The sequence below is a fragment of the Xylocopa sonorina genome, chromosome 4 (assembly GCF_050948175.1).
Source record: "Xylocopa sonorina isolate GNS202 chromosome 4, iyXylSono1_principal, whole genome shotgun sequence".
NCBI classification, from domain to species: Eukaryota; Metazoa; Arthropoda; class Insecta; order Hymenoptera; family Apidae; genus Xylocopa; species Xylocopa sonorina.
In genome coordinates, this window is record NC_135196.1 from 3,122,152 (window position 1) to 3,143,637 (window position 21,486).

The 21,486-nt window shown below is 29.9% G+C and overlaps 5 protein-coding genes and 1 long non-coding RNA gene across 6 annotated transcripts in view; 3 read left to right on the forward strand and 3 right to left on the reverse strand.

The window, feature by feature from the left end:
- Positions 1-21,486, forward strand: part of Lamtor2 (Late endosomal/lysosomal adaptor, MAPK and MTOR activator 2) — a 110,782-nt gene that overhangs the window by 76,935 nt on the left and 12,361 nt on the right. The window lies entirely within an intron of this gene.
- Hoip (NHP2-like protein 1 hoip) lies at positions 189-1,117 on the reverse strand. The gene is made up of 2 exons (XM_076893706.1): positions 978-1,117; positions 189-733 (listed from the first exon to the last, which is right to left on the reverse strand). The coding sequence occupies exons 1-2, from the start codon at positions 978-980 to the stop codon at positions 353-355; spliced, it is 384 nt and encodes a 127-aa protein (XP_076749821.1). The 5' UTR covers positions 981-1,117; the 3' UTR covers positions 189-352.
- Elg1 (enhanced level of genomic instability 1) lies at positions 2,205-7,495 on the forward strand. Its single transcript, XM_076893733.1, has 5 exons — positions 2,205-3,096; positions 3,726-4,045; positions 4,799-5,984; positions 6,058-6,475; positions 6,731-7,495. The coding sequence occupies exons 1-5, from the start codon at positions 2,231-2,233 to the stop codon at positions 7,475-7,477; spliced, it is 3,537 nt and encodes a 1,178-aa protein (XP_076749848.1). The 5' UTR covers positions 2,205-2,230; the 3' UTR covers positions 7,478-7,495.
- LOC143422808 (uncharacterized) lies at positions 6,953-7,843 on the reverse strand. The gene is made up of 2 exons (XR_013101760.1): positions 7,727-7,843; positions 6,953-7,662 (listed from the first exon to the last, which is right to left on the reverse strand). It is a non-coding gene; the product is annotated as an uncharacterized LOC143422808 (long non-coding RNA).
- Eif3l (eukaryotic translation initiation factor 3 subunit L) lies at positions 8,138-10,639 on the reverse strand. The gene is made up of 3 exons (XM_076893638.1): positions 10,494-10,639; positions 8,944-10,404; positions 8,138-8,342 (listed from the first exon to the last, which is right to left on the reverse strand). The coding sequence occupies exons 1-3, from the start codon at positions 10,512-10,514 to the stop codon at positions 8,208-8,210; spliced, it is 1,617 nt and encodes a 538-aa protein (XP_076749753.1). The 5' UTR covers positions 10,515-10,639; the 3' UTR covers positions 8,138-8,207.
- LOC143423025 (developmentally-regulated GTP-binding protein 2) lies at positions 11,521-16,551 on the forward strand. The gene is made up of 5 exons (XM_076894066.1): positions 11,521-11,788; positions 12,291-12,598; positions 13,838-14,268; positions 14,371-14,572; positions 16,284-16,551. The coding sequence occupies exons 1-5, from the start codon at positions 11,725-11,727 to the stop codon at positions 16,368-16,370; spliced, it is 1,092 nt and encodes a 363-aa protein (XP_076750181.1). The 5' UTR covers positions 11,521-11,724; the 3' UTR covers positions 16,371-16,551.

Consider the following 21,486-nt stretch of genomic DNA (forward strand, 5'->3'; position numbering starts at 1 on the left):
ATTTTTATTATTTTCTTTAAACTTATCTCTATAACATATTTTTATGTGCATTACAAATAGAGGTATATTATTCTAGCCATTTTTAACAAAAACAAGATTTGACAAGCATATTTTTGATTTAAATATTATTTAAATATTGAAATATTAATTAATTATTAAATACATTTAGATATTCACTAACATAAGGCTTGTTACTATTTTTCACATAAATTTTTATTTGAAAAATTAATGCATACAGATATTGTTTATTATATAAGAAAATACACTAAGTTTAATCATTTGAAATTATTTAAATCTTATGTAAAAAATAAAAATATGAAAAAAGAATGATTTTGTATCAGGTACAAAGTATTTAAACTAAAAGACGTTCAATTTCTTGTTGTATGGCTTGAATCTGTGGTTTCAATTGCGAGCCTTCGTTAACTGTTACAGAACAAGCAACAACAGGTCTAGATACACCGCAAGCACGACCTAATGCTTGTTTACTCCTAACAAATACATATGGAACATTTTTGTCCTCACATAGCAATGGCAAGTGCAATAAAATTTCCAAGGGCTCTGCATCTGCAGCCATTACTATGAATTCTGATAGACCACGATTTAATGTTTTTGTTGCTTCATTAGCTCCTTTTCTTAGCTGTTTATAATTCATCGCCTGTTGTACCAAATTCAAAATTTTAGCAGTCAGAGTAGCGTCTGCTAAAGGATACGCTTTGGGATTAACTTCATCACCCTACAAAAAGAATACAAAAATAATTATAAAATAGTGATATATTTAAATTTATTAATTTTTTTATATCTATATATAAACACAATGAATTACTATAAAATTAATTGAACTTTTATAAGTTTAATCTATATTAATTAAACGTATACAAAAGTAATAATCCACGTGCGAAACTTAACCCACAAACCTACACGTGGATGTATGAAAACAAATAATCGTAAGTATTATTTACAAGTGAATTAGCAATTACCATGTTTGTAGAGTTAATTATATTTCTGAATATTTTAGAAAAAAATAATTATATGATAAAAGTTAGTTACACCTCTCCGCGATTATTTTTAAACAAAATCGCTTCACTGAGGATCACTGAGGATAAAGCGTCAAAAATCACTACGAGTTGTAACGTAAATCTTATTTGGAGTTTTAAGCAAAAGTGTCCAACCTAGTAAAACAATTTGTAACTATAGACAAAGTATGGTATTAAGTAGGTAGACCTCTAATAGGATACGTATATACACATTACGTACATATATACGTATGTACTAGGAAAGTTAGAAGTTGATTGGCTTTAAGTTAGATTAGGTTAGCTGTGACTGGCTATAATTATATAAGAGTAGGACAACTCTATGTGATGCTTTTGATGTGTTGGTCAAAATAGAGTGCGCATGCGCGAAATAAGTAAATTGTCTCTTAACGTTAACTGAACTTTTGTCTCAGTTGCTCTTTATTTTTCGGCTCTCTCTTTATATCTCTACAGTAAAGAAAGAGAGCAAAATATAAGAAATAAGTAAGAGAGAAGTTCCGCGTTACGTGATAACTTACTTATCTTGCAAATGCGCACTCCATTTTAGTCAACGTAAGTCAGGAAAGTTGCGCTACTGTTATAATACTACACCGTGGTAATAAGTTACATCTATTCATTTTGATTTTGTGGGCATCTGTAAAGCAGTGTTCTCCCGTTTTACTCTCGAATCATCACGATTGCCAACTTCTGAGCTTCAAGCATACCAAACTCTCAATTAATGCAATTCATTTATTGGATGGACTATAAATAAAAGTCAATATAATATCAAAGTAATTTGTAAAATTCGTTAAAAATACTTAACTTTATATATTGTATGTATGTACATATTACTTTTGAAACGATGAATTCTTAATTAAAAATCAGCACTTCTGGATTATACGTGTTGAGTACCATCGGAAAATATAAAAAAAGTGAATAATTTTTAATTTCCTAAACTAAAATTCAGCCTTCTAATTTTACTAATAACAAAACACAAGCAGGTGGCAGCAATTATATAATTGAAAGTTTGTTTTACTAGATAAACATTTGGCTGCGATCGTCCAACGGAAAATCGTTCTAGCATCGTAGCATCTAGATTTCGTAGCATCATCATTAGTTAATTCTTAGTCCATGGTGTACACATGTGTTATGGCGCCAAAATCTTACTATATACACGGATAAACAAAATTTTATTAGTTTTTCTGATATAGTAATGAAAAATGAAAAATATTGCACAATATTTTGAAGACACTGTAAAATCTAACGATACTATACCGATACATTCTAACGATGATGCAAAGGGAAAGCTTCGATATATGAAAGATGCTAAAGGAAAGCGTAACCGTGTAAAAATCAAAATATCTCGAACGAAAACAAAAGAAAGAACATGTGATATTATAGAAAGTAGTAGTGATATGATCGATAAAACTCCTAGTCCATTTGCCAAGGAGAACAATATGGATAAGGATCTAAATGAAACACCCAAAAGCTCTTCTTTATCAAACTTACCACTGGTAACAAGAAACAGAAAATTGACTAATCAACGTTTAAATTATTTAGCTTTAGAAACAAATGATTACAATGTTAAAATGAAAAGGAAAGTTAAAAATAACAATATCGAAACTTACTCCAACGGCAACAAATGTAAGAAGAAATTAAGCAATAAGGTGAATAGTAACAAAGATGTAAGCATCAATAGTATAGTCAAGAAGAAGGAAATTACTAATCATATTGAACTAATAAACGTTGATTCTGATAATGATAATGATCGAGAACAGTCAAATGCTTTTCAAATTCTGATGGGACATACTAAACCAATTCAGTGTGTTTCACCAACAAAAATCATTCCTCAGAGTGAAGAAGCAAATTTAAAAAAATCATGCGAATATAAAGAAAAATTGAAACGATCTAAAGAAAAAAGTCATTCTAAAAAGAAACTTGTAGATGCGGAAGAAAGTGAAAAGATAGAACAATCGAAACAAAACCATATAAAACTCTTTAAAGGACAAGAAAAAAAAGACAATGGTACGGGTGAGGCTGCTTTAAATTATAAACAACAAACTGGTACTTTATTAAATTACTTCAGGTAAAAAAATAATAATTTTTTTATTTCATGTTAACCCTTTCACTGTTTGGTCCATATGTTGTGCGTGCAAGGTAAATTGTACAAAATGGTTAAGTATATAAATTGCATAGAATGTCTTGGCACTGTCTTTTACCATTCATGTGTGTATACTTGGCAAGGATTTGAAAAATCGTTTTTCTCAAAAAGAAAAATCAAACACAAAGTTAAACTTAATTTATTTTGTCTTCTAAAAATATTTGTTAAAATTTGGTCCAAAAAGGGACCAAATAAGTAAATAAAATATATGGAAATATTTAAGAAAGCATTTAAATTTGTTACATATTATTCATGAATTAAGTATATCTTTAACCATTAAATTACACCAAATACATAATATTAGTTTTTATTAGTATATAATTTATTATAATCCTGAAAAAGTGTTACAATTCATTTAAAAAATGAATATTTCATTTATTAAAAAACACAAAATACTGTTATTAAAGTTGTGATGCTGTGCATTATTGCTATGAAGAAAAAATAAAAAAAATTTATTCATTTATAATAAAAAATGTTTTATTTTACTGAATGGTGAAAGGGTTAATATAAATTTACTTTATTTTTAAAATTCTCTTCAATTTTATATGTAACAGCAAAACTCCAGTGGATTTAGCGCATCCAAATGTGGCAAATATTACCACTATTGTAGTAAAAGCTGACGTACATACTACAGAGAACAATGTTAAACGTAGTTTACGTAAGCCAAATATATACAATGAGATGCAATCGTGTAGGAAAAATATAAAATCAAATTTAAAATATAATCAAATGGATGACATTATAATTATTGATCCTGAGAATACTAATATCCTTAACAATAAAACAAATCAACAAGATGAACAACAGCATAATAAACATGAATGGTTATTACCAGTCAAAATGTCAACATATACAAATGAAAATGCTTTATCAGGTAAAAACCACCAAAGTAATTTTTTTGGTTCATTTTGTAATAATTAAACTGTGTGTTTATGTATTTATGAGAAATTTAAATGTGTAGAGGTGTTGAATGTACAAGTACAGGACATTCTGTTTTAGTGAATACAATGAAATATCCTGCAAAATATTGAAATTGGAAATAAAATTTTCCAAATATGATGCGGTAACATCTTCTATACCTCTAACTTACGATTTAGTACACAGAATAATATTATATTACACATGGTTGAATTCTTCTCAATATCCACTATTACATTATAGAAAAAGAATACACAATTCCGTTTTAAAAAAAAAACTTGAAATCCCTTTCATTTATCTACATATGAAAATAGTATTACCCATATAATACCTCTCTCCATATCAAATAACTTTTATAAGAAAATTTTTTCTCTGATTTCAATACTTTACGAGATATTTTACTGTACTCGACTAAACAGAACATCCTGTGTAATATCCAAAAATATACTAAATATATCTCTATTACATAAAAGTAAATCTCTATTTACAAAAATATGAATTTACATTAACATCTACAGTAGGATTTATATATAGTAATAATTTAAAAAGATATATATGATGAAAAAAATGCATGTGAGTCTCTCAAATTTTAATAGTTTGATTGATGGCAATGAACTTTTACACTTTGATCGCTGATGCTTTTATTTTCATTTTGTCTTAAATATATACGTCGTATATGTGTTTCATTAATTAATCATTCTTGAAATAGATGAAAGTAGTGATGAAGAAATATTTTCGTCAAGAAGTAAAACTAAATTAAATATGGAAGATTGTAAAAAGTCTCAAACATCTGAAAGCATGGAAAATTTATCAGTGAAAAACAAAAATAAAAAAGAGATATCAAAACAATCATGCAAGGGTATAAAATTAAAATTGAAACACCATGAAGAATCTGAAAATAAAAAACATAATATAATAGTGCAAGATAATAAATGTTTAAAAAGGGGAGCAGAGAAGAAGCTAGAATTAGATACATTTAGTAAACAAGAATTAACTCTGGCACAGAATAAAAATTTAAATAACTGCAATAGTAGTAGTTTAAGAAATGTTATAGAAAATAAACAAAGTGAAAATGACTGTATAATTATTACTGACAATAAGTCAAAAAGAAAAACAACTGATAAATTAGCTCCCTTGTTTACAAAACGAAGAAAAAAAGATCCAAAAGTGTTAGAGGCACGACGACTGTTTTTGCAACCAGATATGGTAGATAGTTCTAATAAAAATATAAATCGGAAAGTAACTGTTCAAGGTGTATTACCATTTCCACTTATTGGTCATATAACACAGTTGAGTGATTCAACATCGATTGAAACTAATTCTTTTAATATCCCTAAGAAAATTTCCAACGGTTATGTTCCAACTATAAATGTAAACAATTTTAAAGATTTATTGGACTTAACTGAAAAAAAGTCGAAAACAGTAGAAAATATTATTAAACCAAAAGTACAAGATGTATTAACGGATGTAGAAACGTATTGTTCCAATGCAAAAGAAATGTGGAATGCTATTTCGTGTATTGCTAAAGAACATCGTGATAAGACAGTGTCTCCAAAAACAAGAATAAAAAAGAATAAACAATCAGGTAGAAAAGAAAAAGTGGAATATGAAAGTAAAAATCAATTTGAGTATTGTAATTGGACTCACAAATATAGACCAAAAAGTTCTCGAGAAGTAGTAGGAAACGAAGAAGCAGTCACAAAATTAAAAGAATGGTTACTTAATCAGAGAACAACATATACAAATGAAGATGTTAGCAGTGATGATGAATTTTATTCTTCTGAGAGCAGTAATTCGAAAGTAGGTGGAAATAATCAAGTAGCTGTATTATTAGGACCACATGGATGTGGTAAAACTGCGAGTGTGTATGCGATAGCAGAAGAGCTTGGTTATACGTAAGTATTAATAATACGGTTTAATTAATATGTAGTATTTTACATAATTTTTACTAACAAAAAACTTTTTCAGTGTATTAGAATTAAATGCTTCGTCGAGAAGAACAGGAAAAAAGCTTTTAAAAGAATATGAGGAGGCAACTAAATCACATCAAATTAAAAAAGGCGAACAAAAATCTGTTTTTTGTAATGTAGTTTCGGATGAAATTACACCAAGAAAAATACCACAATATTCTCTTATTCTCATAGAGGACATTGATATTGTATTCGAAGAAGATGAAGGTTTTATTTCAGCAACATATCAGTTAGTATCAAATTCAAAACGTCCAGTTGTTATGACGTGTAGAGACGTTTGTCCTCATCTAAATAAAATGGCACCTCAACAAAACAGAATTCATTTTCAAAATGCTGTTGGCAACAGGGTATCTGCTTTATTAGAATTGATTTCATTAGCAGAAACTGGTTATAGGCTTCCTTCTGGTTGTATAACTGTAAGTATATAAATTATATACACAAACTAATTAAAAAACCTAATGCAGCAGAATTACAATAAAATTAAAATATTTATTATTTTAATATTATTTTATTATATATATACATATATATATATATATATATATATATATATATATATATATATATATATATATATATATATATATATATGTTTTTTAAGTAAAATTGGAAAAAAATATGATTAATACTGCATAACCAATATAACAACGTTTTACATTCTTTATTTACAGGAACTACTGGAAAGTGGTGATTTACGAAAAGCTATATTACAATTACAATATTTATTGCTATCTGGTCCACCACCAAATAGAATATTAGAACAGACAATAAATTTTAAGAAATCATTTTGGCAAAACATGCAATGTTTTGTATATAAGCCAGCAATTAAAGTAAGTAAGAAATTGAAAAAGAAGAAAATTGATGACAGCACATTGACTGATGTAGCAAATAAGTTAGATAATATAGTTTTAATGTCATCTTTAATTGAGATAGAAGATTCTGCATTAAATTTGTGGGAAATAAAAACACAACCTAATGTGTCTTTAATCGAAAATACTGCTACATATTCAGCTTCGAAAAATACATCTCTAGAAATAGCTGAATGGATAGCTAGTAAAAGTGGATGCAGAGATCAATTAAATGATTACAATGGGGTGTCTTATCGAAATAAAGTTATGCTTAAAAAGCAGTTGAATGAAACAGTGAATTCAGCCTTATCCCATACTACGTCGTTATTACTTGATCGTCAAATTTTAGCAACTGATTATCTTCCTTCTGTAAGGGCAATATGTAGAGCGGAAGAGGCTAGAGCTAATACAAATACTAAAAGGGGAAATCGATTCTTTCATTATCTTCATAACTTAAAGGCACCGTCCACATTATTTAAACCTAATATTTTAACAGCAGCATGCAAAATGATGTATGATACCGCTGATAATAACGTGCAAACAAGTAAAGATAATAGCACTCTAACGTAATGAGATTACTATTTCCGTTGAATGTATTAAAAAAAATTTTAGAGATATAATACAAATATTATTTAAAAACTGTGCATGATGCTTAACGCTAATATTTTATTTTATTTTATATGATCTCTGTTTTAACTAATGAGGATTTATGTAGGTCGATATCATACCTACATGTTGAGATAACACAAATATACCTAAATATTTTATATCTTAATATTGAAATATAAAAGAAGTACATATATGTATTAGTTTAATAACAAAAATATTTTATGTTTTATATATATGTATACATATCTTTTTGTACTAAAGTACTTGTATGAGTACCATATAAAGTTAATCTATAATTATATTATATACAGAGTGTCCCAAAAATCGTGATACATGTAGTCGGAAATCGAAGAAAAAAAGAATAAAATTGTTCGCCTGAATTTTTGCTTTCAAGAAGTTATTATGTGATAAAGAAATTGAATATATAGAGTGACATTTTTTCATATGAAACTTCTTACAAATGTTATTCTTTTCTTTCGATTTACATTTGCATGTGAACAAATCATCATTCGGCCAGCTGTACCATGCTTTTTGAGATGTTCTGCACATAGTGCCTTTATCGTTTGTAAATTTAACTGATAATATGTTTTGAATCTTATAATTACATAAATAAAAACATAGTTATTATCATGTAAATAATGGTTTTATTTTTATTTTTTTAGTAATTAAGATTTCAATGTTTCCTTAATACTTATATTTTTATATGATGTAATTTGCGATTTAATTCCTCAAACTTCAGAATTTTTCGAATGAAAAAGTCACCATAACGGTGTGCCACCTTCGTATCCGCAATGTGAATCATGTCGTGATCGATATAAAAATCCAACTGTAACATAATAGAAAACATTAAATGATTATTTTTTAATAAACAAAACTATTGAGTTGTCTGAAATGTTCGTATCGATTATTTATAGGCAGTCTTTGAATACATGAAAATAAATTTAAATAAAAAAAAATAAAACACAAGAATACAACAGCGATATTTACCGAAAATTAGTGATTAATTTCTTATCAATTACCAGATTATCATAATTAGACGTAAAATACATTTAATAAGATAAATCTACAAAGAACATTTAGTCTTGCGAAACAGACTATATTTATATATATTTTAAAGCAGGATTCTACAATTTTTCTTTCCAACAGTCTAACATGTGAAGATGTAAGCTGGAAACAGTGTTCATATTTGATTATTGATTTAATTTTTATACAATTAAAATAGTACTATGAACGCAAAAATCGTGAACTGTAAGTTACTCTCAATTTTAAAAGATTACATTTTCTTTGTGTCTTTCTGAAGTAGATTCATTATAACTACTTGATGATTTTCCAATTCAGATTGAATGAAACAATGCATATAAAAAGACAAGCAATCAAATGCATTCTATATAATTATGCTGTTTATATCTAATTATTTTATAAATTACCTCTGAGCCAGACTGAAATTTCCCATCTAATCCTGATGCACCTTTTGTCCAAACAATATTTTTCATCTTATGCTTGAAACATAATAAATGAATAGTTAATGCACTGACTTCTTTATCTAAGTCCCAGCTCTCATCAGATCTGGTATTGCTACACATAAATGTAGCCAATTTACTTAATGGTAAAGTAGTATATAATTTTAAATAAGAACGAATTGTCGGTAACATCTTTTGTTGAACAACTTCATCCATAAAAACTTGAGTTTGATGTTTGATTGCTTCTCGAACATAATCTTCAGTTGGATTATCAGGATTCGGTGGTGTGAGGGATAAAAACTTAGGACATGCAAATAGAAAGCATGATTCGAACTCAGCTAAGTCTCCATATTGCATTTTGTACATTTTTTCATGATAATTTTTATCCCGTAATGCCTGTTGTAATCCTTCATCTATGCATTGTGGGTGAAGAACAAGACAGATTGCTAGTAGATGATACATCTGCTCTGTTTGCTTATTAATTTGATCATTTTGGTAACTTCTTGTTGCAAACAATTGCTTCGTTCTCTGAATATATAGTAGGATACCAGAAAATGTCCTGATCGCATCTGCGTATCTACGCATCATCATATATGCAAAACCAACATAATACGCTGTTGATATTTGACAACCAGGAACGTGGGAATACGCACTCTTTTTATAAAGTTCAACATTTTCTAATACCTTAATGGCTTGGTAATAATCTCCCAAGAGAGAATGTAAACGTAAAAGTCCTACAAGAGAAAAGTATCCAAGCATCTTGTATAAAGAGTGTCTTCCAAATACACCTGCGACGGAATCTGGATCACCACCACTTGCATATACTTCTAATTGACTTTTGATTTTCGATTTATCGACTAAATAATGTAAAACATTCAAGACGCATAACACATCCCATATTTTTGTATGCGTATTTAAATTTTCAATTTCTTCTGATATTTTATTTGATAAATTTGCACGATATTGTGCATAAGATTGAAATTGATATACAAATTCGTCTATAAGTTCCCACAACCACTGATCTGGTAATTCTAATTGAACTGGTGTCTCTGGATGTAAAATGTAATTAAATAGATCACAATAATTACAAAATGAACCATATCGCTGTTCTAATGTTGGTCCTTGCATGCGAGCATAAATGTGGCGATAATAAAGTTCTTTGTATAAAGTGAGAAATACTGGATCGTCCTCAACTATAGGTGCAATTGTTTGAGCATCTGGCCAAGAAGATTTGTCGAACAATTGTTCCGAAATTTTTGGGAACGTTGTTTCATAAAGGTTTTGGATTTCAAAAATCATTCCTTCATTTATACAACTTCGTAAAAATATTAAGAAAGTTCGCACAGCTTCGGGTATCTGACGATAACCCAATCTGTCATATTGGTCACTATGAACATCTGGCGGTCCATAATCATCATAAGCATCATACTGAAAAAATGTGCATGCATATCAATTTTATTAACGTATTAATAAATCCTGATGTGTTGCGATTGATTCACAAACATTATTGCACCTACCTCATTGTAATCATCGTACATGGTAACTACTTTTACCCGACTTTTAATAGTAATAGGAGATTAATACGTAACCTGAAGAAGTATAAGTTAACCTGAACTAACCTAAAAGAGCGGTGAAACCATGGACATAGAAATAACTGATTAGAGCGATAACTCTGTGGGTTGAGTCACTTCAGAGAAATGGAGTGTTACGTTTTCGTTGGAAATTTTATGACAGAAGGGTGAGTTGGTGCCCGTGGAGCACAAAGCGATCTGCTCTCTGTTGTGCGTTGGGAATGGATAATTGATAAAGAACTCGAATGAAAAATAATCCAAGTTATATTCTTTCTGATTGAAATGTACAACTTGATATACTAAAATGGAGCAGCACCAAAGGAGTCATGAGGCGCCATCTAGGTTAAATCGGAATAAGTAAATCAGAATATAATAGTTCAAGATAATTAGTTCTAAGATAATTTAAACTTAAAATAAGAAATCATCTTATCCCTACCTAATAATATTTGTAAAAAGCTTATCCTATTCCTTTCGGGAACATCGAGGTGAACGGGCAATCAAGAAGAACAAACAAGAAGACAAAACGCGAAACAAGTATGTTACATTTTCTACAACCAAGCTGTCCTACAGTAGTAACGAGGAAATATATTATAGTTGCCGTTACTACTGTCCCACTGTACATATTTCATGCGTTCAAAAATCCGGGTTGCGTTTTCAGTGGATCATCCTGTAATTATAACTAGCAATAATAATAAATAAATAAAAGCATGACATTTATACGTGACTAAGGGTATAGTAAGGAAAGTTGAAAAATGCAATATTGAAACATTTCTTCCACGCGCCTAAAGGTAGATCTAGGCTCGAAGAAGAGTGATCGATGGATCGGGCGTAGAAAAGTTATAAATTTTTAATCTTCAGCAGAACATTTATTTCACAAGCAGAACAACAGGATCAGCACTCCACGGACATTCAAACACTTTAAAATGTTCGCATCCCGCCACCGTTAAGCAATATCACTATTCTAATTTACTCTAGTTCTGTCTAGGTGGCGCTCAAGGAGTTTTGAAACTCTGTTCGTTACAAATAAACGTTCTTCATCATAATTAATGTTTCTGGTACATGTGTTTAAATGCAAACGAATGCAAAAGTATTATACATTATCACGTATATCACGCGTCGCGGTGTGTACCATTTTTGTAAATGTAAATTTATTGTGCGTTTGTTAGATATATAAAAAATGGGTATATTAGAAAAAATTTCGGAAATTGAAAAAGAAATTGCTCGAACGCAAAAGAATAAAGGTCTGTACGTGCTTAAGAGTACAATATTTTTCCTAATTTTATGTTTCTATGCTTCGATATTTGTTTATAGTTGTATAATATATGTGCAAAGATATTTGGTTACTATAATAATTTAAGTAATGTATGCTATATATTTACATTAATTAGAAGTGATCTTTTAAAAATAAATATTGTTATTAAAAATAATATAATTTTTGTAAGTCAGTATAGAACATTGTTAAGAAATATCATAAGTGAAAACATATGCAATGCTCCATAATAATTGGAACAAACAACTATATATATTTTCATGGCATGTCAAATCTTACATTTTTATTATTATTACATTTTTTATTATACAGCTTTAACATCAAATCTTTTCTTCTTAATATAATAATTTACAAAATATGATATGTAACTTGTATCTTTAATAGTTATTATAATTTTTATAATTTTGCTAATATAATTATAACTTTGTTTGTGTAATGTTTTAATTAAATTCATTGGTGAACTCTGTTTTCAGCAACTGAATATCATTTAGGACTATTAAAGGCAAAACTTGCCAAGTATAGGTCACAACTTTTAGAACCACCAAAAAAGTCTGAAAAAGGAGAAGGATTTGATGTGTTAAAATCCGGAGATGCAAGAGTAGCTTTAATAGGTTTTCCCTCTGTAGGAAAATCTACTTTGTTAAGTACATTAACGCACACAGAGTCTGAAGCTGCATCTTATGAATTTACTACGTTAACTTGTATACCTGGTGTTATTGAATATAAAGGAGCTAATATTCAGCTTCTTGATCTTCCTGGAATAATTGAAGGTGCTGCACAGGTAATTATAATATTAATTATTATTTAATACACTTATAGCACATGAAATGGTAGTATATCCACAAAATCTATTTTACTTTTATGAATTATAATATATTCCTTGTACATTGATTACTATATAATAAAGTGATACTTATAACCTACTGCTCAGAGTTTAAGACTTATTTCATCGAAAAGTATTTGGTGAAAATTACATGAATTGACAGAAATGTAGAATATATGAATTCTAATCAAGTTTTGTGTATTGAGATTGAAATGCTACATAACTCATTACATTGATGTAACACTTGATGTGGGGATGGCCTCGACCTTAATATCTTAATTTAGATAAAGCGCAAAAACTCTCATTTATGAAATATTGCTTATAGACACTATAAATTCAGATATAAGGATGTATGATTAAATAGTAGCTAGGTTTACAATAGTGGTTCGGAATTATATGTAATAAATGTGCAACATGTTGTTTTGTTCGCTTTTAAAATTAAAAAGGCTAATAACACAATTAAATACTGTACAAAATTGCAAATAGTGCACTGAAAATAATGTAAATAATAACTTAAATTAATTAAGAAACATAGACTGTTGTTAATTTATGATATATATTTCTTCAAAAATAAAAAAAATTTATATTACAGGATACATAACTCTTTTTTACTACTTTTTACTAATAATCTAATCAACTAGCTGACATGTATATTAGCATTTAGTTTATTTTCTATAGCAATAAAAATATTCAACAGTGAAACAACAGCAACAAATATACTTGAGAAATATATTGTATCCAAAATTTTGGATTTTTATAATAATAGAATAAATTCACTTGAATTGTAAATCCTCTCGTATTTTGTCGACTGGCCCCTTCTTCGCATTATCCACACATTATTCCTATACTTGTAATATCTTCATTGTGGTCAATGTTAATGTAATTTTCAATGCATTTCATTTTACAAGAGTTAATAGTTTGACAGTTTGGCTGCCTTGACCAATTCCATCCTTTTTTTTTTACATTCTACCGACAAACTGTTTTAATTCAATTGTAAACTAAAAAACAGTATGAGAGGAATTACTGTATTTTATTTACAGAAATGTATTAAATCTCCTGAAAAATATTAGATTAACCAAATTTGGTTTAAACTATATTTTTAATTTAACATTTCATTTATGAATCTGCTATTTCATGTGCAACATTTCAATACTAAAAAATTTATAAAATTTTTATCTTTGTGTACAATTATTTAAGGGTAAAGGAAGAGGTAGACAAGTCATAGCTGTTGCGAGAACAGCAGATCTAGTTCTTATGATGTTAGATGCTACTAAACAAGATGTACAAAGACAACTGTTAGAAAAAGAATTAGAATCAGTTGGTATAAGACTCAATAAGAAAAAACCAAACATATATTTTAAAATAAAAAAGGGAGGTGGATTAGCATTCAATTCGACATGTCCGTTAACAAAAGTAGATGAAAAATTAGTTCACATGATTTTACACGAATATAAAATTTTCAATGCAGAAGTTCTGTTTCGTGAAGATTGCAGCGCAGATGAATTAATTGATGTGATCAATGCCAACAGAGTATATTTACCATGTCTTTATGTACATAATAAAATAGATCAGATATCGATAGAAGAAGTGGATAGAATTGCCAGGCAACCAAACAGTGTAGTGGTTAGGTATGTGTAACATTTTTATATTTATATATTATGTAAAAATATTTTGACAAAAAATTTGTGTGCTTAAAATAAGAGTTACAATTATATATATTTTTCGTACAGTTGTAATATGAAATTAAATTTGGATTTCCTTCTTGAAACATTATGGGAATACTTATCTTTAATAAGAGTTTATACAAAAAAACCTGGACAACCACCTGATTTCGATGATGGCTTAATATTAAGAAAAGGTGTTACCGTAGAACATGTATGTCATGCGATTCATCGTACACTTGCTCAACAGTTTAAATATGCTCTTGTTTGGGTAAGAATCGTTTTAAAATATAATAAAAATTTATTTTAATATTTATTATCCAACTTCTTGTCATAAATATTTAAGATATTAATAGAGATTATTCGATATAATTAAAAAATTGCATTTCTTCAATGACACATTGTCAGTAGAATGTGAAGTCTAAAAAAGATATATAGTCTGCCTAAGCAAATTTTAAAATGTAACAAGTACATATGTAAGTAGAAAATGTAGAAAGAGAGGGGAGGACCAGTAAGGGAGAAATTTCTAGAGATCTAAATAAGACCAAAATTAGGAAGAATAAAATTGTGTGTCCTATAGCAGTAACTTTTAGGATACATCACATATGCAGACTAATAAGTCTACAATTCCTACGATGCATGACTATAATCCTATGGAGCTGTGTGCAAACACCCACATCATATTTGTGTTCATTATGAGGCCTTTGGTGTACTAAAATTTGATGTACTCTCAAAATCATTTTTCTTAAAAGCACAATCTCAAACGTAGTCTTGTTTTGTGTGATTATCGCTTATTCCAACCGATACGAGGCACAAAAAACGTGGAGTCTTGGAAAACTTCGTTTATGACACGGTTCGTGAAGAACGGACTACTTTTGAGAAAAGACATATTCAACAATAGTGATTAACGGTCGCAATTTTTAACAATGCTTTTCAGAATTTGTATTTTCTACATTCTCAATAGCCGCGCTGTGTCACAAATGGCTTTTCTTAAGAGTTAGTCGAACGTGTGCTCGTACCGCCCTTAAGAAGTACGGTATACAGGCCGAAGCTTGACCTTTAGGAAATTCCCTCGATGCAAAGGAAGGATTCAAAGGACTCTTTGGGCGAAGATATGCTTATAGCGTACGAGAGAGGATGGACGTTATTTTAAGAGCATGCTGGTTGATAATTTGTATCTTTTCGGCAAATGCCAATCGGTGTTCACCCCCAGCACGATGGAGGCAGTTAGTGAACGAATTCCCCAAAAAAATTGGAAAATAAATTTCACTTTGTGGTTAAAAATTGAAATTTAACTCATATGCTTCGTTCTTCAACTTTAAACTTCAACTTTTTTGTAGCATACGAAAGACTTCCATTATTCAGTAAGCTACTTGTAGTATACGTCCGCAACACTTCCATCGTTCAGGAAATAGTACTATCATTTCGAATAAGCTGTTCTAAAATAAGTTAATGAACAGTGTCGCGACATCCCGCGTTCAAAACCGAGGAATTCCCCAATTTACGACCGTGGAGAGGAATAGGCAGAATTTCTGACGAGACGGGATGCGTCATCGTCCTATTATCAACTTTTTAGATCGCAGTTTGAAACTCCTACCAAGAGGGACAAAATTTTTCGTGTATCAATTTATCGATGCCAGTACGAGCTCGACATTACTTAACTACTTTTTTGGGGACATTTAAAAAAGTAAAGTTTATCGTGAGTTAGGAAACACCTTAAACACCAGAAACATCTTAAACACGTGCAAAAATTATTATTACATTATTGCATCTACTCCATATTAAATACATTAGGCTTGAAACTGTTTTTATGCAACAAATAGTTTTCGGATAAATTTAGGTGGTACTTTATGTTTAATTTATACGCTACTTAAATAGAAATAATATCGCAAAATAAGAGAACAATTTTGGACAAGATATTAAATGTTTATCTGTATTAAAGCAATGGTAGAATTTATTAATAAGTATACTTTTTCTTTCAGGGTACAAGTACCAAATATTCACCTCAACGAGTAGGATTGCAACATGTTATGCATGACGAAGATGTTATCCAAATAGTGAAGAAATAAAGTTTATACAACTGCACAAATTATTTGTCAAAATCCAAATAGTAAAAGTAGAGCATTATATGGATTTGCTTATGTTTCGTCCACATTTGCTTAGAAAAGAGATAAAAATTTTTTCAAACTTAATTTTATAACACTTCTGTTTAGTCTAAATGTAAAATGTTCGTGATCTATATATTTTTATGTTTAATGACTTAAAAACAATTACAATTAATTAAATACAATTTTTAATAAATATAATTGCTATAAAAATTATTTCAAAAGCTATTTTCTTCTAACCTAGACAGTACAGCACATCGCATGGCGATGCCGGATCTCCTTAACAAATCGGGTTGATATGGGTTAAATAAAAATTCATGAATGGAACGTACGGCACGCCGTATCACACAGGTGGCTATGGATGTGCTGACGTTTGTTCACGACGACAGTACAGTGTCAGTGTCACGGGAAAAATGACAGTTGAATTGAATTAAGTTGTTAAGGGAGGAGACTTATCTCTTAATGCAATTATCCGTAGATAGGGTTAATGAAATATAGATTCTGATTGAATAATAACAACGACTTTTTCATTAAGCTTCACCTTATATTATAAAAATTATACAGCTTATATTATAAAAATTGAAGTAGAAGGGATATGTTCAACTGGTGTATTGTGTGCACTCTTCTGGAGGTTGATTACTGTTGCTGAGGTTTTATTGATTATTGTTCGATGTGTGATGTCCGGTTCTGCTTCATTGCCTCAACAATTGAAGCGGGTTTTGGGATAATACGTAAATCAAAGTAATTAAGGATCGTCATTTCGTGGAAACAATACTTTATTCTTTAAACAGAAATTATAAGTCTGAGCGATACGCATGATAAGATGAAGACTGGCAAAAAGTAGGAAGTAGAGCTATTTAAGCAGTTTAGGTGAACTGAACTTTGAGCTATGACGGTGCAGGAGGGTTCAGAAGATACGGAGGAGTAGCTAACCAGAAAGGTAAGGAGTCCAATATGAGTAAAAAAACTTAACTCCTCTAAGAATGATCTCTCGAAAACGATATCAAGCTAAGAACTACGTGCGTAGATATAAGTATAGTTGTACATTCAATATTAAAAGTATCCGATCTAGTTAAAAGATTATAGTTCGTAATTTCTGATAGAGCTAGATAGATAGATTTTTCACTCGTACAAAGATTTCATAAATTTATTTTCAACAATTTTCCATGGTATTTATTCATTTCATTATCCAATTATTATTTCATTAACTTTGTAGCAGATTATAATAATTTAATCACTGGTACTTTTAGTATCAAGTCTTTTGCAATGCATTTAAATCTTTGAAGTCTTTTTCGGGACTTTGAAACTTTAAATTGGATTGCAAATAGTTTAAGTTAACTTTTGCGAACATATTCGTACATTCACATAATGTAATTTCATAACTATGTAACCTCAATCCTTTTTATTCTGACTTTCCTCATTTATCACAAGAATTATGCTTACGTTAATCAGTTCACTGGGTATTATTAAATTATTCGCTAAGTGGTATAAGAATTGTTTGGAATGTGACATGTTGCATTTCTTTGTTAGCGATAAAATCATTATTTTCCTATTAATAAACATCGTTGGTCGAAATTAGAGAGTTCATTTAAAACAATCCTGCATAATCTGTGGTATATTCTGCATATACTGCATTTCTGAATTTCTGTTTATTTCAAATATTTCATTTATTTACCGATATTCGTGCGATCTCCTCAAAAAAATAATCTATACGGGCAAGAACTCTGCGATCGCGAAGTGGTTTCATTATTCTCTTTATATTTGAAAATAAGAAAATGGTATTTTCGGTGAATACAGCGTTTTGGAGACATCACCAAGATATTGTTTTTACATAAAAAGATCTCCATTTCCACCTTTTCCAAGATTCTTTCGAATAGTCACCTCCTCGTCGGTAGACCTAGGTACATGGTAACGTTTTCGGGAGATTAATTAATTTCTGGAAAACAATATCATGCTAAGGATTACGTATTACGTTTAAGTTATTTGCGATTCTCTTAAAATTTGCTAAACTCTTTGCAGGACTTGGAAACTTTACATAGGGTACGAATAATGATTACTATCTATAGGTAACGCCTATAGTTTTCCCTTTCTTTAAATTGTTGAGAGCACAGTACCTGTAGATTTTGCACGATTAATATTTCTGAGCATACGATAGGAAGTTCTATAAGATAAGCACAGACGGGATATACGATAAATCAATTACACAATTTGTATCTCAAAGTACAAGAGCTCTATTTATCCATCACATCTTTTTAGTGTTACTTATATACTATAGAATAGTTAGAACTAAAGCTAAACGTAGTTTTACTAGTACTGGCGGTTCCGTCAGTAACTACATCAAAACGCAACGTTTAAAATATCATAGAACATTTACTTCTAAGTTCGAAAGAATCATTACCAATGGTTTCGTTTGAAAAATTTATCTACTATAATTAAATTTACGAAGTTTTCTCCTACATGAATTTAAATAAAATTAACCTATGGTAGCCATTGGTTTCTAATTATTTACTATATAATTTTTAATTGTATCGTATCACTATATGATGCAATTATATATTAAATAAACAGAACCCAGATCTCACCACGTGGAGGTTGCTGCGAAAGGAGATCCACCCTAACCACGTCCCATCTACCTATATATTTTATACAAGATATTATTACATAAAACCTCCTTTCAATGTACATTTGCAACAAGTTTGATATTTGATCCTTATGCAAACGCACAATGGAAGGTGTTCCATAAAGAATTTTCGCGATAAAAAATTGTTACCTAATTAGAAATATATATCAACTTACAAGAAGTAATTCCTACCTATCAATAGGTCTGAAAATTTTTCACCCTACGTATGCAAAGTTCTAAGAAAACACAATACATGAAGTACTTTGTATTCATGAACTCGAAGTGTTTGCAAAAGCAAACAAGAGAAAGGAAAAAAGCTCTGAAGCAACAAAGGAAGAATATAATAGAAGATTTTGCACAGATGAACAGAGGGAATTTACAAGATGCGAGACAACGTATGAGTGACGAGACAATAGAATTGAAAACACTGGAATATTTAAAACAGCACTAGAAACACTGGAACACCTAAAATAAAACTGGAAATGCCGTAATATCTAGAACAGAGATGTACAACATGCGAAACCATAACGCAGGTTAATAGATTACACAAAAATATATCCAAGAAGAGATACACATATAAATAATATAAGATAAATATATAATTAAAAGTACATGTAGTAATAATAAAATCATAAACGGAACAGGAAACGCTGCAGTATCTGAAATAGAAATGTACAACAGGTAAAATAGTAACATATGGGTTAACAAATTTCACAAAAAATACATCTAAAAACAGAAACACACACACACACACACATGCACATAGAAAAACATAAGTGTAATTGAAAAGATACATAACATTTATATAGAAATAATATAAATATGATTTTGTAATATTTATACCTCTTCTTCGTATATCCTTTTCGTGGTTCACCCTTTTTTACTCGTATTACACATGTATGATCATACCTTCATCTTCATAACATCATTTCCATTCTGATGTATTACTTTAATCAAATGGACGTCTCTGTAAAACTATAAGCTGCAAAAAGACTTATACAGTGGATTAGTAATACTTTAGAAAAATTTGATAAACAAACAATATACATAAATTAGACATACAGAAATATCATTTTATGGAAATAGTACAAAAAAAACGATGTACGTAACATGGTAATAAAACCAACGTGTTGGGTTATAATGTACATTGGTGTAACAAAACAAAAAATTTACATTCCATTCTATCGTCTATCTTATTACTTTTTGTTAAATTAATTAAACTCTGATTCGCTACAAAAGAATCGTTACAGATGTGAAATATTACCAACTTAATAACACTTTTTAAAAGTATTAGTAAACTACACTAACTTTGATTTTACAGGTAATTGCATTCTAATATTCTTTGCGATTTTTAATGCTTATTCATTTTGATACACAAAACACGCAATGGAATGTTTAAATATCAATCACAAATCAATATTAAATGAAAGGTTGCAAAAAACCTGAAATTGTATTTTCATACAAAATAACTGCACTATTTTGTAATATTTCATACATGAAGCAGAGAATAGAATGTTTAAATATCAATCATAAATCAACATTACACGAAAGGTTGTAAAAATCAGAGAGTTTTACCTATTTGTAGAAAATAACTATATTACTCTTCTTTCTTCGGGCATGAAGTCCAGAATCCTGAAACTTATATCTGAGCTCGGGATTCCCTGGGCGCAATTTAAAAAATAACATACAAAGTGAAATAAAAATATAAATCGCGAAAGTTCTTAACGCACGCTGGCAAGCAATGATTGTAAAGAATCGTTGTTCGTACAAACGTGCCAAACCTTGAGCAGAAAACATGTTCGTTACGAGCAAATCGCGACCGCGACCGCGAGTCGATTCGAAAAATCAATCAAATAAAGCCAGTGGCGAATGGCATCTCTCGTTCGCGCCAGCTATACCGTCGATCATTGAAATCTGATTCCCTGAAACAGGTTAAACCACGCGAGAAACGTGCCTGCCCGATCGGAGACTGTGATCAACCTGCCTGGCCCTATCTACTTATTACTATCACACATACTAGAAGTAAACTACCTACCTACCTAGCCCTATATTTAAAATAGCAAAAGATTCATACCAACACGTTCATTCAGCCCCGGGAAATTTTTCATTCAAACACTCGGGCGCAAAAAGCCTACATTAGAGAGGACGCCCCGGGACACCTCCGACACCCGAGCTTGGCATACACCTCGCACACTCTAAGGGTACGTATCAGTGCTGTAATCGACTGACGAAAACTAATGATCATTGCATACAACGTTAGTAAAGCGTTTCTATGTATATTTGACTGTTCAATATGAAATTTATAACATCGAACAAATCTGTATTTTTTGTAAAACACAGAAGTTCTATTAGTGATACGGATGTTACTAGAATTAGTACCACGGTCGTCATTAAGAATAAATCTGCTATCATTTATAAACAATAGTAACTTGTCTCTATGGAAACGACGCAATTCCACGG